Raw genomic sequence first — 23,106 nt, 5'->3', positions numbered from 1 at the left:
TTCCCCGGATTGGTGCAATTACCTCCATGGCATTTGGAGATGGGACATGCATCCTGCGTGCCTTGAGAAACAAAATTAATTTCTCGGGGGTTGAGAAAGGGCTTTGCAAACTAAAACGCTGCAGGAGAAAACAGACAAATGTAAAGGTCAGGAAAGGGAGCAGATGTTTTGCTGAATGTGGGCTGCACTTCCAAACCCAGCTAAAAGCAACGCGTAGCCCCCTGAGGTGGCTTCCTGGAGAGGGATGCACTTAGAGAGACTGGGAAGCCTTGGGGAACCGGCCTAAGTTTCCTAGGATGTCTGCAGAAGCCAGGATTGCCTGCACTACCCGCACTGCCGGGGGCCCCTGCAAACTCCCTCCTCTCTTCTGGCCTCGAGCTCCAAGGCGCGAAATCTGCAAATTTTCCCTTTATCTGCTTGCACACGTCGTTCACCGTCGTTCTGGCTGGAATCAGGGTAACTGTTCCGATGATTATATAACTTGCCGAGTTCAAGAAAGATAATCCAAAGATAGAAATAATGAAAAAATTTTGAGTGGATTAAAAAAAATTTCCCCCAAATGCAAAAGTTACAGAGCGCGCGCGCGCACACACACACACACACACACACACACAAACACACACACACACAAATATTTATACATACCCATAATCCCACCACTCAGAATGAATAACTGTGAGCCTCTTGATTTACCAGGGAGACGACTTTTTAAATTAGGGACAAAGTAAACCTTTCCCTGTCCCCCAATTCCATCAAATCTGAACCCAAAATAAGTCAACCTACTTCACTTTAATACTGTCTCCACCTCTACCCCAGATTTATCTTAGGGGGTAAATTCCAGGACCCCCGAATTTTCCCGGTGGGCTTTCACATGGCCCAGTCTGTAAACATCCGGCCTCAAGGACAGTCTCCGGCGGAGGCTGCAATCCCAAGAGCGTCCAGATGCATCTGCCACCTCAGCTCCAACTCCCGAGTGCAACTTTGCAGCTCCCGCTCCCGCCAGAGGGCCTATTTGCTCGGCCCGTTTGGCGGAGGGATCCCACGCGCGAGCGCAGCTACGCTCAACCGTCTCCTCCCCCCACCCCGCCGCCCGCGATCTGGCCCCGCCCCCTGCTCGCGCTCTGGTCCCGCCCCCTCCCGCGCGCCCTATGGCCCATAAAGAAGTCCCGGCCGGGCCGCTGCACTCCCCCGCGCGCATCCGTGCGCCGACCGAGACTGGCTAAGGAGTCGGCGGCCATTTTGTTCTTCTCGTGGTTCCAGTGGGGAGAGAAGGAGGAAGCAGGGAGCGGGGCGGTTGGGGGGGACCCGCCGCGGCTGCTGCCACCGCCGCCACCACCGCCTCTGTGCTCGTGGCGTGGGAAAGGAGGTGTGAGTCCCGGGCGCGAGCCGGCGGCGGCGCCGCTGCGGGAGGGTCGGCGGTGGAAGGCGATGGCGGATATAGATAAACTCAACATCGACAGCATCATCCAACGGCTGCTGGAAGGTGAAGGGGTCGGCGGACGGGCTGAGGGGTGGCGGGCGCCCCGGGGGCTCGCGGGGGAGGGGCGAGTTGGGAGGCTGGTTGGGCTGGCAGCGCCGAGGGGAGCGAGCCCCGCCGGTCGACTCGTGGGGCCGGGGGCTGCAGCCGGAGGGAGGCCGGCTGGGGTCCCGTACTTGGCCCAACCCGCGGATCCCGCCGGCTCCGCTCAGCCATTGCTCGGAGGTGCAGCCTTCCTCCCGGAGATTTGAAAACTCCGCTCCCCACCCCCACGTTTCCGGTCCGTACCCCTTTGCGCCCCGCAAATGGGACCAGTCTTCGGAGGAGAGAGAAGGCTGGGGGCCCTGGTCCCACCTGCAGGACGGCGTGTTCCTTACTTTCTGGTACCCGTCCTCCCGGAAACCAATTTGCTGGGGCTGAGAGTTCCACCGGCTTTGGGGACTAATGTCCGGTCTTGCTTTTTTTCTTGTGTGGGGCTGGGGTCGGAGGACCAATTGCTTGTTACTTGATGACGAACATTGATAACCCCCGAGGACGTCGGAACCGACCCCCTCCTGCCTTCCCAAATACTCCCCTTAAGTTATCCTTCTCTCGAAGAGGTCTCAGCGCTCTTTTCTAAACGTGCCACTGAATGTGAAACCAGCGATGATGACAGTTTCGTTATCTTTCCAATATGCCAGGCTCTTTATTAAGCGCTTCGGGTGCATCTCATAATTACATTTATAGGAATAGCGTTTCTAAAGCGCTCTGTGTCAGACATTCTTAGAGCGGTTTACACACAGTTCATAAATTCTCCCAACAACCTTGAGCGGTGGGTGCTTTTGTTTTTTTCCCCCCGTTTTTTGGAAGGAACTGAGAGGTTAAGGCACTTGACCAAGGTCACACATTAGTGAGAGGTTTCAAACCCAGGCTGCCGGGAGCTAGAACTTGCTACGTTCAAGACACCTTAATGTTTGAAGGAAGGAGGTTAAACAGGTTAAAAAAAAAAAAACAAAAAACAAAAAAAACTTTAATTTTAGCTGCCCTTAGACTCCTGAGGTGCCTGACAATTGATTCGTATTGATGTGGGATACAGATGAAGTTTGGATTTTAAAAAGGGTCGCTGAAGTGAACCTCCCCTCGCCCCCCCCCCACGCCCACCTGAATTCCCAAGCCTGTCTACTATTGCTAATGTCTTTTTCTGAAACTTTGGAAGAATTCAAATCTCTTGATTTGGGCGCTGGATAATGTAGATTTGGCTGAGTTTTAACTGCTTTTTGCCTTAATTCTCCCCTAAAATACTGTACTGTAAATGCTTGAGAGATGGAGTCCAGAGCAAGAACAGTTGGGGAAGCTCTGGTACTAGAATTTGCAGATTTTTATAATTAAGTCATTAAGATGAAACTCGTGAAAATATCTTAATCCATGCTGAGATTTTTTACTTTTATATTTTCTTAAAGGAAAACCCCATTGAATGTCTAAAGTCTGAAATGCTCTTGAAATGTCGGTGGCATTTGTGGGTTGAAAGCCTTGTCACTCATTCAGTACTTGGCATTTATTATAAGAACTATATTTTTCATGATAGTCAATACGGTCCTTTGATTTATATGAGGCCATAGCCAGCCAGAAACCGATTAAACCAGTTTGCACTAAGAAAGGACCTTTCTCTTAAATATTTTGGTATGAAAAGCTTTAACTTTTGCATATCTGTGCAGGGATATATATGGGTAGATTAGATGAGCTTTATTTCACTAAGGAAACAAAAAATTGGAATCTGTGTTTAGAATAATCAGAACTTTATTTGAATAATCAGAACTTTAAGTCTTATTAACTTTACTGTGTTGCCCATAACTCTGCATTCACATAACAGATTTGTTCATTTTAATCTTACTTTTTAAATCATGCTAAGAGATTTACCTTGATGAATCATCTAAAATGAGATTAATCATTTCTTAATAGTTCCTCTTTATGTGTTCGGTTGCACTTGAAAACTAGAATTTTTCTTTTATATTTCATTTTTCATTGAAATTAATAAAGCATGGCATTTTAATGCCTCCAGAATGGGCTTACTGCACAATACTGTATACTTCAGATTTGCTTTTTTCTCATCAATGTTAATTTGGCAGAGAAATGGTTGAAGATGATCCATTGAGGGGACACACACACATCCATGTTAGAAGATGTTGATAATAAATTTTGTGATTTTAAATACCCCCAAAATGTTTTTCCCTAAGAATTTTAATTAAAATGTAAGTATATCAAAATGGCATATGAGTTTTGTGATCTTTTTTGTATGTTCAAAATGGTCTTTTAAGACTGTACAAGCTTAGTTGAAAAGTGGCTTGGTAACAGTACCAAAAAGGCAATTCAGTGAGGTCTTAAGAAATTAACAGTGTGTTGATTTGGAATGTAGCTATGAAATTCTTTGCTACTCTAAACTTAAGTAGTTTTTTCTTAAGTGAAGTTTTTTTTGTTTTTTGTTTTTTTTTGTTTTTAAGTGAAGATTATATAGGTCACTTAGGTGACCCACCTTGGAAGTTTTATCCAAGCTCTGCCTCACTGATGATAAAACTTGAAACTCAGTTTAACTAATGTTCATTTATTTAATAACTATACTATTAAAGTTGGGAGATTTTGAGAGAAAATAAGCCTGCTGTTGATTTGGTCAGATATTCCTACCGTGTTGGAGAAAAGTGAGAGGGCAGTTTTTGACTTTGTAAGTGACCTGACTCAGAGAGATGGCTAGTACTTTTCTTGCACAGCAGGCAGTGTAACTTATTTCACTTCCTGATTTGCAAAAAGCATCTTTGCTCTGAAGATGACCATTGTCAAACTGCAAGACCTTGTCAGGCTCTGCATAATTGTTCTCCTTACCTCAGTGATTTAAATGTGACTTCTGCCTTGGCCCTCAGAAAGCATTTCCTACCTTAATCCTCTGTGTAAGAGTTCATCTGAAAATAGTGTTCAGATACTTCGAAACTATAAAATTAAGTGACCCATGTATTTAGCTTTTTAGTGTAATATGAAACATTTATATTCTAATGTTAAAAAAGCAGCAGTGCCTGGTCTTGAAGATCATACAAAGGACAAGCATGATGGCAAAACAACAAGCATTGATAAAAATCTGATCAAAGAAAACAAAAGTAATCTTTTCTAATAAGACTTCTGAAATGATTTTTTAATAGGTCAGATAATTTTGACAATTAGGCTTTTCTTGAGCAATTATCATAGGACATTTTGTTGATAAAGACAGTAATGTCAAAGCTTATGTTACTAATTTCCTTATTTACAAGAAGTCTGTGTTTCAATGCCTCCTGCTCTTTCCTCCCCTTGCAGCATATCAGTAGTAGGCCTCATCCTCTTTTCCTAAGAGAGACATGATCTGCAGCTTGCACTAATCCTAAACCACAGCGTGGAAAGGATTACTCTCCTTATGCCTGAAGTGCCCCCTTGTTTGTCAGTAGCAGGGGCGTCAGTGAAATCTAACAGGTTGGTGGCTTGTGTCATCATGTGCTTGAGGAAATGTAAGCCAGGAGAGCAGAGGCCAGGCTTTCCTTCTCCCCAGCTGGTGAAATAGAGGCAGTGCTGGGTCAAGCATTAGTAATCTGTTGTCAAAGTAGAGGTTGGTTGGTGAAATCGTTTTATGGCTTTGAGACTGCAGTCCTATAATCTTCGACCTGTTCTGCAAATTATGTGCCTGTGCCTGTCAGTGTACTTGAGGTAGGTAAGGATTACTGATCCTGAAGCAGGGCAGGGATTGATAATGATTTTATACCCACTTCACATTAACTTCATTTACAATGAGGGCAATTAGAAGACATTAAAGATTGAAATGGGAAGGAGACCTTATTCTGATGTGAATTGCTTTAAAACTGGAAGTCTCATTCAAGATGAATAGGGAAGGATTTTATATTTTTGGAGTTAATGGAATTCTGGGATGAATTACTGAGTTTTAGGATCAGACTCCTGTATCCAGAGCATGTAAGAACAGATGATTTACTTATAGGTCTTAATTATTTACCTGAAACCTCCAGTGTCTCCACTACTCTAGGGTTTGCTGGCGCCCAGAATGAGTGTCAACTGATATTAAGCCTTACGAAAATGAAAATTACTCTTAAAATGAAGGGTCAGACCTCAGGTCTCTTCAGTGGTATTTTATCAAAATGGGTTGTTAGAATAGAAAAGAAACATTTTGCAATAAACTGGTTTCACAGTAGGTGTAGAAAACTCCAGGTACTTGGAGAGCAGGAGATAGTGTTTTCTAACTACATCCTGAATATTTGTCTTGAGAAAATTGCTATCGCCTCTAAATGTCCAAAGTATATACCATTGTAACATTGTGTGTCACCCATACTTCAATAAAAAAATGCACAAAGTATAGCACCAGCAGTTAGTAAAGTCAAGAATGAGGGAGTGTGTGGCGAGGAAACAATTCAGATGCTCTCAAAGTGGGAAGTCTTCCTGCTGATAACTTTACAGTGAAACCATATGATTCTTGATAACATTTTTGTGGTTTATATTTTTTGTAGAAAAGAACTCAGTTGTTTGTGGAAAAGATTTAATGCTGCAGGTATTCACTGTTTGTCTTGGTTTGAGGTCTTCCAAAATCTGTCATATATTGGAAGGTTATTTATTGATTCTGTCACTGAAATGAATATGGTGTGCAGTAGTCTGAAGATTACCACCTACTTTAATAAGATTATCCTAAAACTGCAAAGTCTGTGTTGGCTTATTTTTACGCTGGTTGTGCCATTTTTAGATTCTAAAATCTCATTATAATTCATCTGGAACTTTTCTTTTTGTGTGTACTGTTCCTTTAATAAGACTTTCTTCTAACAATTAAGGAACTTTTAATTAAGGAGCAAGAAGAATACTTTTTTATTATTCATAAATAATCCCAAAGTCTTATTTCCTTGCATAGTTTTCATTTGTTTTGCTTTTGGCCAGGCTGTCAGAAAAGTTAGTGTTGCTTATGAGAAAAAACTGGCATTGCAAATAATCACTGAAAATATTCTTTTATTATTTCAACTTTTTGTCAGTTTGTTTTTGATAAATTGACTGGAAGCTTCTATCATGTGCTCGTGTTCATGATTTGCCAGATAAATAAGTTTCTACAGAACAGCCTTTGCTGTTAACAGCTATAATTCACTTTTCTGAATCTTTCTAGTCAGATAAAGGTTTTTACTCAAAAGTCGTAAAGTTCTAAATTGGTATATGAATGTCTTGATCACTAACCTACACGTTTACAGTGCCTACTGATTTCCATGCAATGCCTAACAACTGGATTTATGAGAAACACTTCCATCTGGAAAATGGAATTCTTTCTTGTCGAAATATTTTGGATTCCTTTGGCAATTGTTGAAAGAACTTCATATTTACAATTTGAACTAGCGCAGCTACTAATTAGGAAGGTAACATGTGACCACTCTTGAATTTCCCACTAAGGGTCTCCTTTGTGTGCACAGAACCACAGGGAGGGCTTTAAACCTCAAGGTAAGTATTGACTAATGTTTATTGAGTAGAGCTACACTGTAATTTTCTTTGTAGCTACTAGTGATAAAATGGAGATGTTTTTATTTTAAAAGCCTCTGTCTTAAAAAAAAATAAAAATAAAAAATAAAAGCCTCTGTCTTTTTAATGGTATTGAAGATCCCCTTAAGGTGAACTTTTAGTTTTATAATCTTGATGGAAGGATAGTTGTAGTCAAGCATTTGTAACAAGCTGCAGTTACCTATTCTTAATTTTCTGTGTCTTCCACAAGAAAAGGACAAGATTCTTGTCCATTTTGTTTACCAGGGTATCACCAGCGTCCAGAGGGTCTGGCACATAGTAGATACTCTGCAACTATTCTGTTCAATGTTTGAAGCATGGTTAATAAGTATTGACAGTCTTAAACAGATTGCCTAATTTAGTTCTGATTTAATGCTTCTCATTGGTAAGGATGCTTTGTGATTTTCTATCCTGTCTCAGAATTTTCTTAGGAAGCAATGACCATATATTAGGATTTTGGTAAAGAACAAATCCTTAGCTGGGAGGGTAATAGTATAGTGGAAGCACCACTAGACCTAGTTCGGTGGGGCCTGGTGTCCTTATAAGCTCTGTGACCTTGGACCAAGTCACTGAACCTCTCCCAGATTGTAACAGAAGTGACAGAGCCTAACTTCATAGGATTGTTGTGAGGATTAAGTGGCAATGTAAAACCTTCTAGTGCAGTGCCCAGCACATGATGAGTGCTTGATAAATGTTAGCTACAACTTGTAAGTAATTCTATTGGATGGAACGTTGAAAATAGTGAAGTAGATTTATGTGCTATTGGCCAATATGGCCATTTTTACGAAATATCTAGTGTTTTGGGGCTGCTAATACCCATTATGAAATCTTCTAATTGTTAGCCAAATCATCTTCAACTTGAAATTTAAGATTAGTCCTAAATTTTTGCAACTAGAAAAATGCTCTATTAAAGGCTGATAGGAAAATGACACTATTGTTTTTTTTTTTTTAATTTTAAAGCACAGACACCGGTTTTTTGCTAATTAAAAGTATGTAGTCCAGAATACATGTTTAATTCTAATATCACAAGTCATCAGTACTTGGAGATTTATCCAGATTTCATTCACACAACAAGTTTTGAGCATCTGCCACATAATGGCCAAGGACATGTACACTGCAGAGCCAGTCATGTAGTCTTGGGTTTTACTTAGTCTACCAGAGCGTCCAGATGAATAGGTGGAAGCAAAATGGCATTTACAATACAAAGTATGTGTGCCCTGAGTAGTTTCCAGGTGTTGTGAAAGCATTTCAGAAAGCATAAAGTAAGCTTATAGGAGAGGCTCTGCGGGGCAAAGTAATATATAAGCAGTCTTGAAGGATGAGCAGGTATTTGCCAATTGGTAGATGATGGTGTTGGTGGTGTCTGTTTTCATAATTTTATTGCTTGAGCTAATTGTAGGGAATTTAAGAAGCTTTGTATTTAATGAGCACTGTTCCTCAGGTACAAAATCTTGATTTGTTCTAGAAAAACCGCATTTAATCCTTATTGCACATTAAGAATAATTTTTGTTAGCAATATTGCTTTTTAACTTACCTGTACACTCCAGAGGACCAACAGGAAAACAAAATAAGAAAACTATCACAAACTATTGTCTAAAGGTGGTAGTGGGAAACCTCCAAAACCGGTAAAATTTATATTAGCAACATTGATTTAATCTGATGGCATTGATTTAATATAGCATTCATATAAAAAGTACAGCCTTTGTTACATATAGGTGTAGATTAATTATTGTATACTCTCCTAAAAGACTTAAAGTGGACTATTCATTCACAAGTTTGGGGCTCTGCTGAGAAAGATTGAGATTGAAAACCAGAAGCTTCTAGGAGTCCCCTCCTAGCCAAAAATAAAGTTTCCTGCTGGGCAGTCTGCCCAAGCTTGTGGTATAATTGCTAATGATTGGGGTTTTCTGGCCAGTGAAGCAGGAATCCTACTGTCTTTTCTGACAGGAGTGTTTCTTGAATTCTCTGCTGTGTGTTAGGAGACAAAATTACTGTGGTTCTGGAAAAAACATTTTTTTATTGCTCAGTTGCTCTGTAGTATTATAGATGTGTGTTTCATATCTTCCCTCAAAAATTATCATTACTTTGCTTTCATCTTTGTTGCTTCTCATTTCATAATATTTTGATTCGAAGGAGATTGATGATAGTTTAGTTACATATTTTGGGGTCCAAAGTAGTGATTTGCTCAAGACTATAAAACCAGTACAGAAACTTGGGGCTGGCTCCCAGTTCCACTGCTCTCTCAACATTTTCTCTTTATTATGTGCTTCAGGAGTTTGGCCCTTTCCTCCTGTCATCTTTTCTTGCTTATTGTCTTTCATTGAAGGATACATAGTGTTCGGTTTCTGTTCAAAACCTTTTTCTTGGGGCACCTGGGTGGCTCAGTGGTTGAGCATCTGCCTTCAGCTCAGATCATGATCCTGGGATCAAGTCCCCTATCAGGCTCCCGATGAGGAGCCTGCCTATGTCTCTGCCCCTGTGTCTCTCATGAATAAATAAAATCTTAAAAAACAAAACAATCTCAAAAAACAAAGCAGTTTTCTTCAGAGAACTCAGGGTTTTGGTGGCTATTCAGGCTGAAGAATGACTTTGCCTTAGACAGTAAATGGACACAGCCATTTTTAATAGGAAAAATTATCAACAAGCATCAGGTTTTTTATTTGTAATTTTTATCACTCTGTAAAATAAGATTTTTACAGAACAAAGCTAGATACAAACCAGTTAAACTTACTGCTTTGAATTTGTTTAGTTATTAAGCTGAATGATTTTGTAAGTTAAATATAAAGCCTCCCAAACTGATAAAATTTAAATTATCAACAATAATTTAATCTGATAGATTTTGTGGTTTTGTTGAAACAGAATCATTTTATATTAGGTTTCATGATGGAAGGATGTTAGAACCTAACATTCTATATTTAGTCTGGTCCTATGTTTTTGCTTCAGTTCTAATTCATAGAATGTCTGCTTTTATAAATCTTTTATACAGAATGAGAAGTAAGACTGATTACAAGTTGAAGATAATCACTGCCTGTATTTAACCATACCTTACCATCAAGCAGACCACCTCATAACTGTAAAGCTAAGATATTAGCAATTCAGTGCTATTTAAGCAGTACTTAGTGACTGTCTAATCTGCTACAACTGGAATCAAAACAGAACGTTTCATTTTGGGACACCTGAGTGGCTCAGTTGGTTGAGTATCTCCCTTAGGCTCAGGTCATGATCCAGAGTCTGGGATCGAGCTCCACATCTGTCTCCCTGCTCCTCTGGGAGCCTGCTTCTCCCTCCTCGAGGAGCATGCCCCTGCCACTCCCCCTGCTTGTTCATTCGCACGCTCTCGCTCTTTCTCAGAATAAATAAAACCTTAAGAAAGAAAGAAAGAAAGAAAGAAAGAAAGAAAGAAAGAAAGAAAGAAAGAAAGAAAGAAAGAAAGAAAGAAAGAAAGAAAGAAAGAAAGAAAGGAAAGAAAGGAAAGAAAGGAAAGAAAGGAAAGAAAGGAAAGAAAGAAAGAAAATTTCATTTCCTGCCTACCTGCTGATAAATGAACTGTTACAGGGCTGGAGTGCTTTACTTTGATGGGGAGTAGACCTCAAGCGTGGTCGGATGTGGGCAACACCTAGTGCTGTACCAATATTTATTTATTCTATTTCTTGTTTTGTTTTGTATCTGTTCAGATTACTAAGAAACCTTTCTTATAGCACTCACTGACATCCTTTGCCCTCTAAAGGCATAATCGTATTCACAGATGCAATCGCAGAGATTGCAGAGCAAACATGTACAGTATGTACAATGAGCCTAAAGTGTGTTTCAATAAAATGCAAACAACACTTAAATTTTTTCAGAGAACTCTTGAAATACCAATCATCCTCTGAAAAACACTGGTCGGGGGAAGGTTCTGAGCATTCAATCTTTTTTATTTTTTATTAAATTTTTTTTAGAAGATACACACATGGCGGGGGGGTGGGCAGAGGGAGAGGAAGAGAGAATCTTAGGCAGACTCTGCACTGAGCCCGGAGCTCAATCACATGACCCTGAGATCACAACCTGAGCTGAAATCAAGAGTCAGACACTTAGGAACACCTGGGTGGCTTAGCAGTTGAGCTCTGCCTTCAGCTCAGGGCGTGATCCCGGGGTCCTGGGATCAGGTCCCACATCGGGCTCCCTGTGAGGAACCTGATTCTCCATGTTTCTGCACCTCTGCCTCTGTTTCTCTCATGAATAAATAAATAGTCTTTTTTTTTTTTTTAATTGTTGACACTTAACCGAGTCATCCAGGTGTTCTTCCAGTCTTTCTTTGTTTGTTTTTCATAAGAGAAAAAGGCAGAAGGAGGAGAAGCAGACTTCATGCAGGAGCCCAGTGTGGGACTCGATCTGGGAACTCCGGGATCATGTCCTGAGCCAAAGGCAGATGCTCAACTGCTGAGCCACCCAGGCATCCCGCAATCTCACATTTTAAAACAAGAATCCATAGAATCAACTCAGTAACATGACAATCTCTGAAATCTATTCTACAATTACTAATTCATTTATTTTTTTAAAGATTGATTGATTGATTGATTGATTGATTGATGATAGGCAGAGAGAGAGGCAGAGACACAGGAGGAGGGAGAAGCAGGCTCCATGCAGGGAGCCCGATGTGGGACTTGATCCCGGGACTTCAGGATCGCGCCCTGGGCCAAAGGCAGGCGCCAAACTGCGGAGCCACTTAGGGATCCCCCTACTAATTCATTTGTAAGGCTGGAGAAGAGTAGACAAGATTGGGGGCAGAAAGAGAGGGTCTGGTGGGCAGGCTATAGGTGAACAAGGCCGATTGTGTGGCTTGGATGCAAAACTGAGGCCTTGGGCTGTGCCGCAGCAGGTCTGATTTCAGCAAGTAGCAAAAGAATGCCTTTCTAACAATATTCATACACAGTGTGTGGCCCTTTGTTCAGGATACTGTAAGAAGTCTTAATTTGTTATAGAAGATGCAACTAAATAAAATCCTATCTAAGATTTTACAATTATAATTAGGCATTAAAACCATATTCTTGGGATCCCTGGGTGGCGCAGCGGTTTAGCGCCTGCCTTTGGCCCAGGGCGCGATCCTGGAGAACCGGGATCGAATCCCACATCAGGCTCCCGGTGCATGGAGCCTGCTTCTCCCTCTGCCTGTGTCTCTGCCTCTCTCTCTCTCTCTCTCTCTCTCTGTGACTATCATAAATAAATAAATAAACAAACAAACAAACAAACAAACCATATTCTTTAGAAGTGTTAGAAAAATAAAGTCAGGCCGGTTAAACTGTTTTTGCCTCCTCCTTATTAAAACTTGTGCCTTTTCAGATAATTTTTATGTTAAATTGTATCTTGACTTCATTTGACTAACTGGAGTTTTTCTCCCTACAGTGAGAGGGTCCAAGCCTGGTAAGAATGTCCAGCTACAGGAAAATGAAATCCGAGGACTGTGCTTAAAGTCCCGAGAGATCTTTCTCAGTCAGCCTATCCTACTAGAACTTGAAGCACCACTCAAAATATGTGGTAGGTTTTGGCACATGAACAGTTGCCTTTGGTTACGCAATTGATTGAGTGACTTGAGGATATATAGATGTCCTTGTATTAGCCAGCAGAATTGTTTGCTATTTATGAATAACCTGGGACTACTTAAAATTAAATAATTTTAACTTTAGAATAAATATTTCTAATGGACTTAGTTTACTTAGATGTGCTTCAGATTTTCTAAAAACTATTTCACTAAAGTAATTTAAACATTGCATCAGAAAGAAACGACACCGAATGGAGAGCTAATAAAAGGTCTGAACTATATAAATATATGTGAATTACATTTACACTTAAAGCAAAACATTATGCTTAAAAAATAGACCTCCTTTGATACTGTTTTGTAGTCTGTTTCTACATGATAGAGATAATCTGTATAAAAACTGAAATTCATCTGAGTAATGCTAAATATTTTAGCATATTTGACTATATTGATAACATTTATATGTTTATTTTTAAAGTAAACTCTATGGCATTATGTAGCAGGGAGATATTGAGAGCTGAATGAATTTGGGCGTGTGGTGTGTGTACCTTTGTTCACACAGGTCTGGGTCACACTAGCAGTGCAGCAGTTCTACTGACACAGAACCTGCAGACTGAGCTGCCAGAGATCTGATATTGAACAACCAACCTGAAAGGAAAGCCATGTTACTTAGCAAGAAGGCCTACCTGGGCATTAATAATCCTTTCCACAAAATTAATTCTTAATTAACTGAGTTGTCTGTGAGATTCTGGACATAAACATATGCTTAAAATTGTTATTAAGCTGAATTGAACTAAAATATGATAGAAGATTGGAAATTAGTGTTAGCTGTCAAATTTAACTCTTCATTATTAGAGGTCAATCCCGTTATGCAGTGTATGTTTAAAAAATGTTTCCAAAATTTTTTTGGTGGATTAAACAATAGTATGAGGGCACTGTGTAACAGAACTCTTGCTTCTAGGTGATATCCATGGGCAATACTATGATTTGCTTCGACTTTTCGAGTACGGTGGTTTCCCGCCAGAAAGCAACTACCTGTTTCTTGGGGACTATGTGGACAGGGGGAAGCAGTCATTGGAGACTATCTGCCTCTTACTGGCTTACAAAATCAAATATCCCGAGAATTTTTTTCTTCTCAGAGGAAACCATGAATGTGCCAGCATCAATAGAATTTATGGATTTTACGATGAATGTAAGTACTTTCTACATCTAAGGAAGATTTCCTCAAACTGAAATACTTGATCGTAAAACGGCAAATATTTTGTTAGGATACATGAGCATTTAGATAAAATGTTTAATCTGTCGTTTTCTATTTCATAAACTTGTTTTTTCTTAGGTTAGAAAAATAACACTGCCACTGCGGTATATATAATAATGCCCTAGTTTCTTTTATGATGTGACTATTTGATTAAGAAGTAATGATTGCAGTGGTGGCTTCTTTAATATCTTTGTTGAACTAATTTTTAGTACAACTCTGAGAACCTGTCCAAATCTGTTTTTAACAACTTTATTGAGATATAATTTCATTCCATAAAATCTGTCTAAGTGTACAGTTCAGTGATTTTTAGTAAATTCATGGGGTTGTGCAACTATCACCACAGCCCCAGGCAAACACTAACCTGTTTTCTGTCTGTAGATTTCTAGGTAATTTCATGTAAATGATATCTGGAAATATATAAATAACTGGTTTTTAAATTTTGTGATTTGTTTTGTTTTTGTTTTTCCTTCTGGCACATGTGTACCCAGGACAAACAGCAGTTACTATCCTAAAATGTGCTGAAAGGAGAAAGCAAAATTATAAAACGAAAAAATCATTTGTATACTATTTTATACATATTACAACCCATTTTGGATTGTTGTGCACTTTGGGTTGGTAGTTGACAAAAAAAGCTGAAGATTCTTAAAGCTTTAAAAATTACCAGTTTAGGTGGAATTTTGTTTTTGTAGTGTTGTTTAATAAGTATAAAATGTTTAAAGAAAAGGGTTTGAGTCCTTACCCTTACCCTTCTTTTGTGCTTACCATTTCTGCTAGGAGGAGCTTTGGGCTGGGGGGAGAGAGGTGGTTAAGGAATTCATTCAAGCTACTGCATTTGCCAGTGATGATAATAAGACCAGTTAAGAATTGTCCCTGTGGTCCTCCCCTAGACTATAGTCATAACCTGTAGTGTGCTGTTTTTCCATCTCTGTTCCATATAGATGTGTTCAGCTAGATCATTTGTTAGACATGCACTACTAGAAAGATTATATTTCTAGACTTCACTCTCTTAATCTCACCCTCTGCCAGTTGTATGTTTGCCTTGTCTAAGGCCCTAACACCCAGCTGGTAAGATGAGATGGGAAGGGATCACCAAAGAAAAATCTGATGGGTTCTGAACTGACTAGGGCAATTGAGTCTGTGGCCAGAAAGGTTTTTTTTTTTGTTGTTGTTGTTTTTAAGTAATCCCCGTACACAATGTGGGGCTTGAACTCACCACCCCAAGATCAAGAGTCAGATGTTCTACCAACTGAGCCAGCCAGGTGCCTCAAGGAAGATTTGATTTTTGACAATGAGTCTATCAGAAGTACCAGTAAAGCAGTTATTACTCCTAAGGTAGTGAAATGAGAGGCAACAAGTTTTATAAATTGTGTGTGTGTGGGGGGGGGGGTTAAGATTTATTTACTCATGAGAGACACAGAGTGGCAGAGACATAGGTAGAGGGAGAAGCAGGCTCCCTGTAGGGAACCTGATGTGGGACTCGATCCCAGGATACCGGGATCACGACCTGAACTGAAGGCAGATCCTCAACCACTGAGCCACCCAGGTACCCCTATAAATTGTGTTTTGGATACTTGCTATAGATGCTACTTTTTAGAGCAGATTCCTTTTATACACTGTTTAGCAAGTACGTTGATGTTTTCATTGATGAAACTCAAATCCAGATGATCTCTTTGTTGTGACATATATCCAAGTGTGAGGATATTCAAGACATTGTATTCAGCTTCTTTTTAATGCAGGAAACTTTTTTTTTTTTTTTTTAATGCAGGAAACTTTAAAAATTATTTTAGATGGTCAGCATTGGTTCTTGTTTGGTCATCAAGACTTACTGATTAACCTTCTGCTCAAGCTCCCTTCACCCCCATCAGGCAGGTATAACTTGCCATACAATCTACTTGTGGGCAGAAAGGCATCTTGACAGAAATGGCTTTCAATTAATGGCTTACAGACTTCAAAAAAACTGTTGATAATTAAAATTTTAAGTTCTAATGAAAAGCTTTATTAAAATGTAGATTTTCATGGAACAATTTAAAACCACTGCTTTAAGTGATAAGCTTATTTCACAAGTATAACACGCACTCTTCTGTACTACAGTTTCTCTCTCTGCCCCCACCCTAACTTTATATAAAGAGTGCAGTCCTGGGGGGCACTTAAGTGTCTGCCTTCAGCTTGGGTCATGTGCCACAGTCCTGGGATTGAGCCCTGCGTTAGGTTCCCTGCTTGTTGGAGAGCCTGTTTCTCCCTCTGCTGTTCCTTCCCCTGCTTATGTGTGCACAGGCGTCGCATTCTCTTTGTCAAATGAATAAAATCTTTAAAAACAAAAACGTAGTCCTAGAAAAGCTGGAGTATCTGTTGTTAGAAAAAATGTGAATATGTATTATCCTTTTCTGATAACCAGAGCTGTCTGATCTGTAGTAATAGGAAACTGCATTAGGAGATCTGGCTCAGAATCCCTGGATTTGGAAGTTTGAAAAGATCTTGGCAGTTATCCAGACTAAACCTTTCTGGAGCCAGATGTTCCTTCTGGTCTGAAGTGGCCTTGGAGAGGAAGTGTAGAGAGTACAGAAAGCAGGACTCTAAGACTTAGTTAAGAAGCTCAGAGGGCAGCCTCTGTGGCACAGCAGTTTAGCGCCTAGTGCCGCCTGCAGCCCAGGGCATGATCCTGGAGACCTTGGATCGAGTCCCACGTCAGGTTCTCTGTGGAGCCTGCTTCTCCCTCTGCCTGTGTCTCTGCCCCCCCCCCCCCCTCTCTCTCTCTCTCTCTGTGTCTGGAAGGGAGGGAGGGAGGAAGGAAGGAAGAGAAAGGAAGGAAGGAAAGAAAGAAGAAAGAAGAAAAGAAAGAAGCTCAGAGGCAACAGGAGGAAAAATCCTACTTTTTGTTGAAGGAGCCAATAAGGATAGAGGAATCGGCAAGACAAGCTGGAGTGTATTGCATTAGTAAAGAATCAGGGAGCAAAGCAGACAGACTTCAAGAAGGAAGAGGATTTATCAGCACTGGCAAATGCAACATGTAGGCAAAGGAAGAATCCAAGCGAGTCCTTAGCCATTGGATGGTCTTCCAGAGATAAGCTTCTGTGGAAAATGGGAGATGGAACCAAATCACTTTTATGAATGGAGGTTAGGATTAGCCCACCCTTGTTATTTTATCATTGTTGGAAAATTGGAGGTGGTGATTGTGTACAGGTTCCCTTTCAGCCTTTTATAGAGAGGAAAGCTGTTTGGTTTCCAGAACCCTCCAGTGAAGAAAGATAAGGAATTAGTGAATTATTGACCTCCAAAGAAGTACAAAACAGGGTGAACCATGGTGAGAGTTATACCCAGTCATAGAAAAATACGAATTATTAGTAAGAAAGGAAGTCTTCCAACACAGAGGTAGAAGTCACGTTTTTTTTGAATTTGTATTACATTCCAAACTCTGTGCTAAATTCCATACCCAGCTGATTGGCAGTAGAGTGGAAGGTGTGGTTCAGGATCCTGCTGCTTGGGCCAGCAGGATGGACTGATGGACTTTCTAAGAGATTGAGCTTTAAACCTGTAGATGTCCCTAGAATAAGAAAGAGGAGTCGAAGGACAAACTTGGATTTAGGAATGAAGATTGTGCTTTGATCTTTGATTTTTCTGGTACAGAGGGTACAGGAGAAAGGCACCCAACAATTGGGCCGTTCTCAACCCAATTCAGACAGATTTGTGCTTCCAGAATTTATGAGTAGGTTTTTAAACTCAGAACATAAATGAAAACAGTACCTTAGAGTCCTGCTTTTGTCTAAATCACACTATGACTCCAGAATGCAAGGAATATAGGGGCTGGTAAGGGAAATATAACCACCCTATAACATTGTTTTTCTGGGGGACATTCTGAGCATTTATGGCAGGGTTAGGAAGTTATCCTGGAGTGTCTGTAGTAAGCAATCTATATTCCCTTATACTCGTTTGTACCTTCTAGGGTGTGTAGGTCTAGGAGTTGATCTGGTACCAGTGGGCTATTGATAGTGGGAGATGGAATGAGTGTTAATTTTATGAAGCTTCCTCAGAAGGAAGATGGTAATGGCACATGCATAAGCTGTTCATAATTGCCTGTGGGTTGAGATTAGACAAAACAGACAACTTAGATTCCAGAGTTGGTGCTACCAAATGATGATTGGGGGTTAATGATAATCCTTAGTTATTACCTTTGGGATTCTGATTTCAAACCTCTATGGGATTTTAAAGTAGATCTAGTTCTGTTAAACCTACCCTTCAGGGAATTTTTAATAAAAGCATAGTTCTTGTTTACTTAAAAAGTAATTAGCCCCTTATTTTGGGGAGAAGTCCTGAGAGAATAAACCTGCAGAACACCAGTCTCTTTTTAACCACCCTGAAATTTTCACAGGTAAAAGAAGATATAACATTAAACTATGGAAAACTTTCACAGACTGCTTTAACTGTTTACCGATAGCAGCCATCGTGGATGAGAAGATATTCTGCTGTCATGGAGGTATGTGGGCTGATTTTAGTTCCAGATAGATTTTGTTCCCTTCTGAAGGGTATATACACTTTGACATTTATGAGTTGTCATTGGGATGACTTCTCTGTCAGGGTTCTCTTTTATTGATGTGCTACATCATGGGTCCACTCTGGTGCATCCAGGATCATTTGGATAGAAATCTAAAGTAAGAAATTGATTTGTTACAGGGAATTCTAGGCTCTGTAACAGTTTGACTTGAAAATAGAGCAGAAAGTGTTTTTAAATATAAAATGAAGAGCAATTAATGTGCTGTATCCTAGATCCTCCAGAATACTGAAAATGTGAGTAGACTTTCCTTGATCTGTTTTTCATCCTCTCCTTTCAGAAATTTTTCTGACTTGGATTTTAAAAGTGATTTTATTTTTCTCAGTGGTTGTGCTTTGTATGACATAATTAATTAAGATAGTAATTGCGAAAAGGATTTCTTGTTGCCTGTGGTCAGAAATTAGACAACTGTCAAAGAGCCAATACAATGAATGTATTTTAATAAAGCAGTTATCCCTGCCCTCCTGTATTTCAACTGGTTTGGTAGAGCTGGGCATGTGATTTTTTTTTTTTTTTTTTTTTTTTTTAACGTAAAAACTACCCCCAACATGGGGCTCAAACTTAAAACACCAAGATCAGGAGTTGCATGCTCCACCCAGTGAGCCAGCCAGGCATCCCTGGGCATGTGATTTTAAATTCAGATGAAAGTCAGCTGCATCTGAGCTGGTCTGATAGACTTGATGGTCCTTGGACAGCACAAATTTCCTAGAAAGCTACATCACACCTGAGTATCTGCACCCTCTACACACAGTCATTACAAATGGTTGGCAATCTAGAATGTACAATTGTTCATTATTATCATCAAAGGAGTTGAGGAGTGGTTGTCTAATAAATCACTAGATTTTAATTTTATAGAGCTCTGTATGTTGAGGTAACTGATTCCATATACCGTTTAAGCATACTGTGCCTTGTAGATTGGTGCATATGATAAATTGCATTGCTTTTTCAAAGTTGTTTTTCTAACCAAAGCTTAATAAGAAAATATAGCCATAGGTTTAAGCTTTCCATGTTAGACTCATGGAGTATCTCTGTAAGCAAATGGAATATTAAAGTTCTATTTTCTTCCTCTTTTTTTTTTTTTTTCCATTTAATAGGTTTATCACCAGATCTTCAATCTATGGAGCAGATTCGGCGAATTATGCGACCAACTGATGTACCAGATCAAGGTCTTCTTTGTGATCTTTTGTGGTCTGACCCCGATAAAGATGTCTTAGGCTGGGGTGAAAATGACAGAGGAGTGTCCTTCACATTTGGTGCAGAAGTGGTTGCAAAATTTCTCCATAAGCATGATTTGGATCTTATATGTAGAGCCCATCAGGTATTGATTTTGAATTTTACATGTACACTTAAGAGCATGTGTGTGAGCACAGATTCTCCTTGTTGATTTTAGTGGGTAGGTATTGCTTATTCATACAAAATGTCTCTGCAAGTGACCTATAGGATATCAGACTCAATGGGAAACTGAAAAGTAGTTTTGCTCACCTGCAGTTTACACCTACTTATACTGAAAACGTTTTCTCTCCAAGGTGGTTGAAGATGGATATGAATTTTTTGCAAAGAGGCAGTTGGTCACTCTGTTTTCTGCACCCAATTATTGTGGAGAGTTTGACAATGCAGGTGCCATGATGAGTGTGGACGAAACTCTAATGTGTTCTTTTCAGGTAGATGATGCTTTCAACATTGTTTCCTACTGTTAAGGCTGAATTTTACTGACTTTTTTTTAGAAATTGCTGTTTTCTGCCTACTGTTCATCTATGTTGAGTAGACTAAGTTTTTATTTTCCCATACAAGTGTTAGTTCTAATTCAGTAATGAGTGAACTGCCTTTTAAGAGGGGGGGAAATTGTCAGAGAACCTTAGCTGCCATGTTGAATTTAACTGTTTTTACATTATTTAAGTGGGGTAAAAAAAAGTATTGGCTCCTTGTGCTTATAGTTCTTTTACTATAAATCTAAAACTTAAAATGTCAGTGTAATGTTCAGCTAAAATTAGAGTAGAACTAACTGCCACATGCCAGATGTGCTGTGTGATTACTCTTTTCCCACCACTTCTTTGTAATTTCTATAAGACTCGTTGATTCACCGTGACATCATTTATTTGGCCCTCACTTGGCACAAAAGTATCATTTACATGTAAAGTCTGTCTGAATCTTTTTCTCATTCTCTTATTATGATTAAATTTGTACAATTTCAAGCTAGCCCAATCATAATCATAAAGCCACTGAAGTCAATTAAATGTTGTTTTACCAACTATCAGGGAAAACTTGCAACTCCCAGCGATTGTGAGAGGGCTCCCTATGGGTTTGAAAAACACTGCTCTAGAGATACTACAAGATCTGACTTCAGAAAATTGTCATTTTATCCAGAGGCCAAATAATTTGTCCATGTATTTCATCTGTTCATCATAGCATTTATTACCAAAATGTGTACATGTTAGCTTGGTTTGTTAATATGTTAGTGGGACTTTGAGAGTTCTTGGGTCTGTTTTAAACAATCAGAAACCTTTCTAAACAAAAGATTTGAGTGAGATTTAAGAAATCTTAAGATTTTGGGTTGAGACTATTTCTTAAAATTGCACTATCTTTTAATCTTTGCAGATTTTAAAGCCTGCAGAGAAAAAGAAGCCGAATGCCACGAGACCTGTAACACCTCCAAGGGGTATGATCACAAAGCAAGCAAAGAAATAGATGTCATTTTGACACTGCCTAGTTGGGACTTGTAACATAGAGTATATAACCTTCATTTTTAAAACTGTAATGTGTATTGGTCGGCTTGCTCAAATAATGTGTTTGTGGGGTCCCCTCTTCCATTTTTTGAGTTAATGAATGGCATTTGCTGGTTATAACAGCAAATGAAAGATTCTCCACTCCCAAGAAAAAATGTTTTGTTTTTTTAATTCTGTATTCCTTTTGCAAACAACTTTAATGATGGTGTTAAAGCTGTACACCCCAGGACAGTTTATCCTGTCTAAGGGGTAAGTGTACAATTGATCTTTTTAAAATTCAGTTCAACCCATGAATAATGTAAATGCTCGTTTTCTTTAGGATATAAAGAGAGCCCTAGGGTGCTCAATCTGTACATGTTATTGTCATAAAGTGCATACTGTTGATTACAAACCACTGTGAACATTTTTTTTTTTAATTTTGTTTCAAAGGGATTGCTTTTTTCTCTCATTGTCTTGTCATGTACAAACTAGTTTTTATAGCTATCAACATTAGGATTAACTCAACCTTGCCAGCATCACTGGTATGATGTATATTTAATTAAAGCACACTTCCCTTACCGTATACTCAAAATGACGATTAAAGCCATTATTTTAAATGTTTGTGACTCTTTCCTAAAGCCAAAGTTTCTGTTGAAATATGTATTGACACACCCCTAAGTACAAGGTTGTGTACATGGTTGTGCACACATGCTACCTTCTTAGGGATTCAAAAACAGGTTTTTGGTTTTGAATAGCAATTAGTAACATAGTGCTATTTAAGGTATTAATGATTAAAGTTAATAACATTTTGTACAATTTCCATATAGTCTATTCATTAAGTAATCTTTTTACAGTTACATCAGGCCTGAACCCGTCCATTCAGAAAGCTTCAAATTATAGAAACAATACTGTTCTATACGAGTGACCGATTATGCTTTCTTTGGCCTACATTCTTTATTCTGCGGTGAAGTTGAGGCTTATAAGTCAAAACAAAGGAAATAACTTACTATCCACCAGTTTATACAGAACTCACAGAATCTATGACTTTTTTAAACTAAGATCTGTTAAAAAGAAATCTGTTTCAACAGATGACCGTGTACAATACCATGTGGTGAAAATGAATTCAGACTTATTAAACGACGAACTTGTTAAATCCTCTCAGTGTCTATTTATCAGCACAATACACACAGGAGAACTGTTGATGGCATATTGAATAGATTTTAATGAATAAATTGCTCTGGAAACCACACAGTTTCAATTTGGATTTGTTTTCCTTCAAATAGTCTGTTTTCCAAAGATGGACTATAATATGGATGCTCATGTTTGTGGAGGTCTAACCTGGATGTAACTACGTTTCTGAAGTAGGGTGATGAGATTGAGCTGTCCTCCCCTGCTGTTTAGGAGATGTGGGGCTTGCTGAGCTGCCATGTCACCTGCACCCATAGTTATCTGTTGGTCTGGGTTCACTTGAACAACTTTCTTTTTCGGGCTCAACCCACCAGTATTTGCATGCACAGTTCTTTGTTCTCTATTCCCCAATTTGTATGGAACACAGTGTTCTATCATACTACATGTGTCACAATTTTGTGAAGTGCGTATTAATTTCTTACATTAAAAGTGGGCAAAGAGCATGTCATTTGCAAAGCACTTTCTTCTATCAAAACCTGGTTTCCCTCGGGGAATAGGAGGAAATCCTCCTAGTAAGGGACTGTTTGAACTAGTGATGGCATGTTGATAGAAAAGCACAGGGCTGCTGGGGTCTAGCCTCCCATCTGCACTAATAGTCTCTGGTCTTGAGGCGTTGGCCACAACTTCCCTTCCAGCATGCTCCTGTCAGCCAGAGAGGTTGGACCTGCCAGGGTTTTTCATTGTCCACATTGTGACAAATCCAAACTTGTATTATTTTACTTTATCATATTCTCCCAGACCTCTTTAACTATAGGAAGAAAGATGAGCAGCATTTGATTATGTCAAAGGCAGATTTCATGTGTCCTTAGTCTGTGCCCTGGACATTATCAGTTGTGTCACTTCTAGGATTTCAGAATTCTATAGTTAATAAAATTGGGCCTCTTTACCCAG

The 23,106-nt window shown here is 39.5% G+C and overlaps 1 protein-coding gene and 1 long non-coding RNA gene across 2 annotated transcripts in view; one reads left to right on the top strand and one right to left on the bottom strand.

The window, feature by feature from the left end:
* LOC140618942 (uncharacterized) overlaps positions 1-23,106 on the bottom strand; it is a 51,914-nt gene that overhangs the window by 27,352 nt on the left and 1,456 nt on the right. The gene's annotated exons all lie outside the window — the stretch shown is intronic.
* PPP1CC (protein phosphatase 1 catalytic subunit gamma) lies at positions 1,148-22,274 on the top strand. Its single transcript, XM_072801886.1, has 8 exons — positions 1,148-1,483; positions 12,389-12,520; positions 13,483-13,713; positions 18,146-18,250; positions 19,420-19,643; positions 19,852-19,986; positions 20,921-20,981; positions 21,882-22,274. The coding sequence occupies exons 1-8, from the start codon at positions 1,429-1,431 to the stop codon at positions 21,950-21,952; spliced, it is 1,014 nt and encodes a 337-aa protein (XP_072657987.1). The 5' UTR covers positions 1,148-1,428; the 3' UTR covers positions 21,953-22,274.

Source organism: Canis lupus, chromosome 27 (genome assembly GCF_048164855.1).
Source record: "Canis lupus baileyi chromosome 27, mCanLup2.hap1, whole genome shotgun sequence".
Taxonomy (NCBI): domain Eukaryota; kingdom Metazoa; phylum Chordata; class Mammalia; order Carnivora; family Canidae; genus Canis; species Canis lupus.
Note: the sequence above shows the minus strand (reverse complement) of the source record. Positions and strands in the feature narration are given on the sequence as shown.

Coding starts and splice junctions, on each gene's coding strand:
- PPP1CC (XM_072801886.1), top strand. CDS start 1,429: ATGGCGGATATAGATAAACTCAACATCGACAGCATCATCCAACGGCTG. Junction 1,484..12,388: donor CATCCAACGGCTGCTGGAAG/GTGAAGGGGTCG, acceptor TTCTCCCTACAG/TGAGAGGGTCCAAGCCTGGT. Junction 13,714..18,145: donor TTATGGATTTTACGATGAAT/GTAAGTACTTTC, acceptor AAATTTTCACAG/GTAAAAGAAGATATAACATT.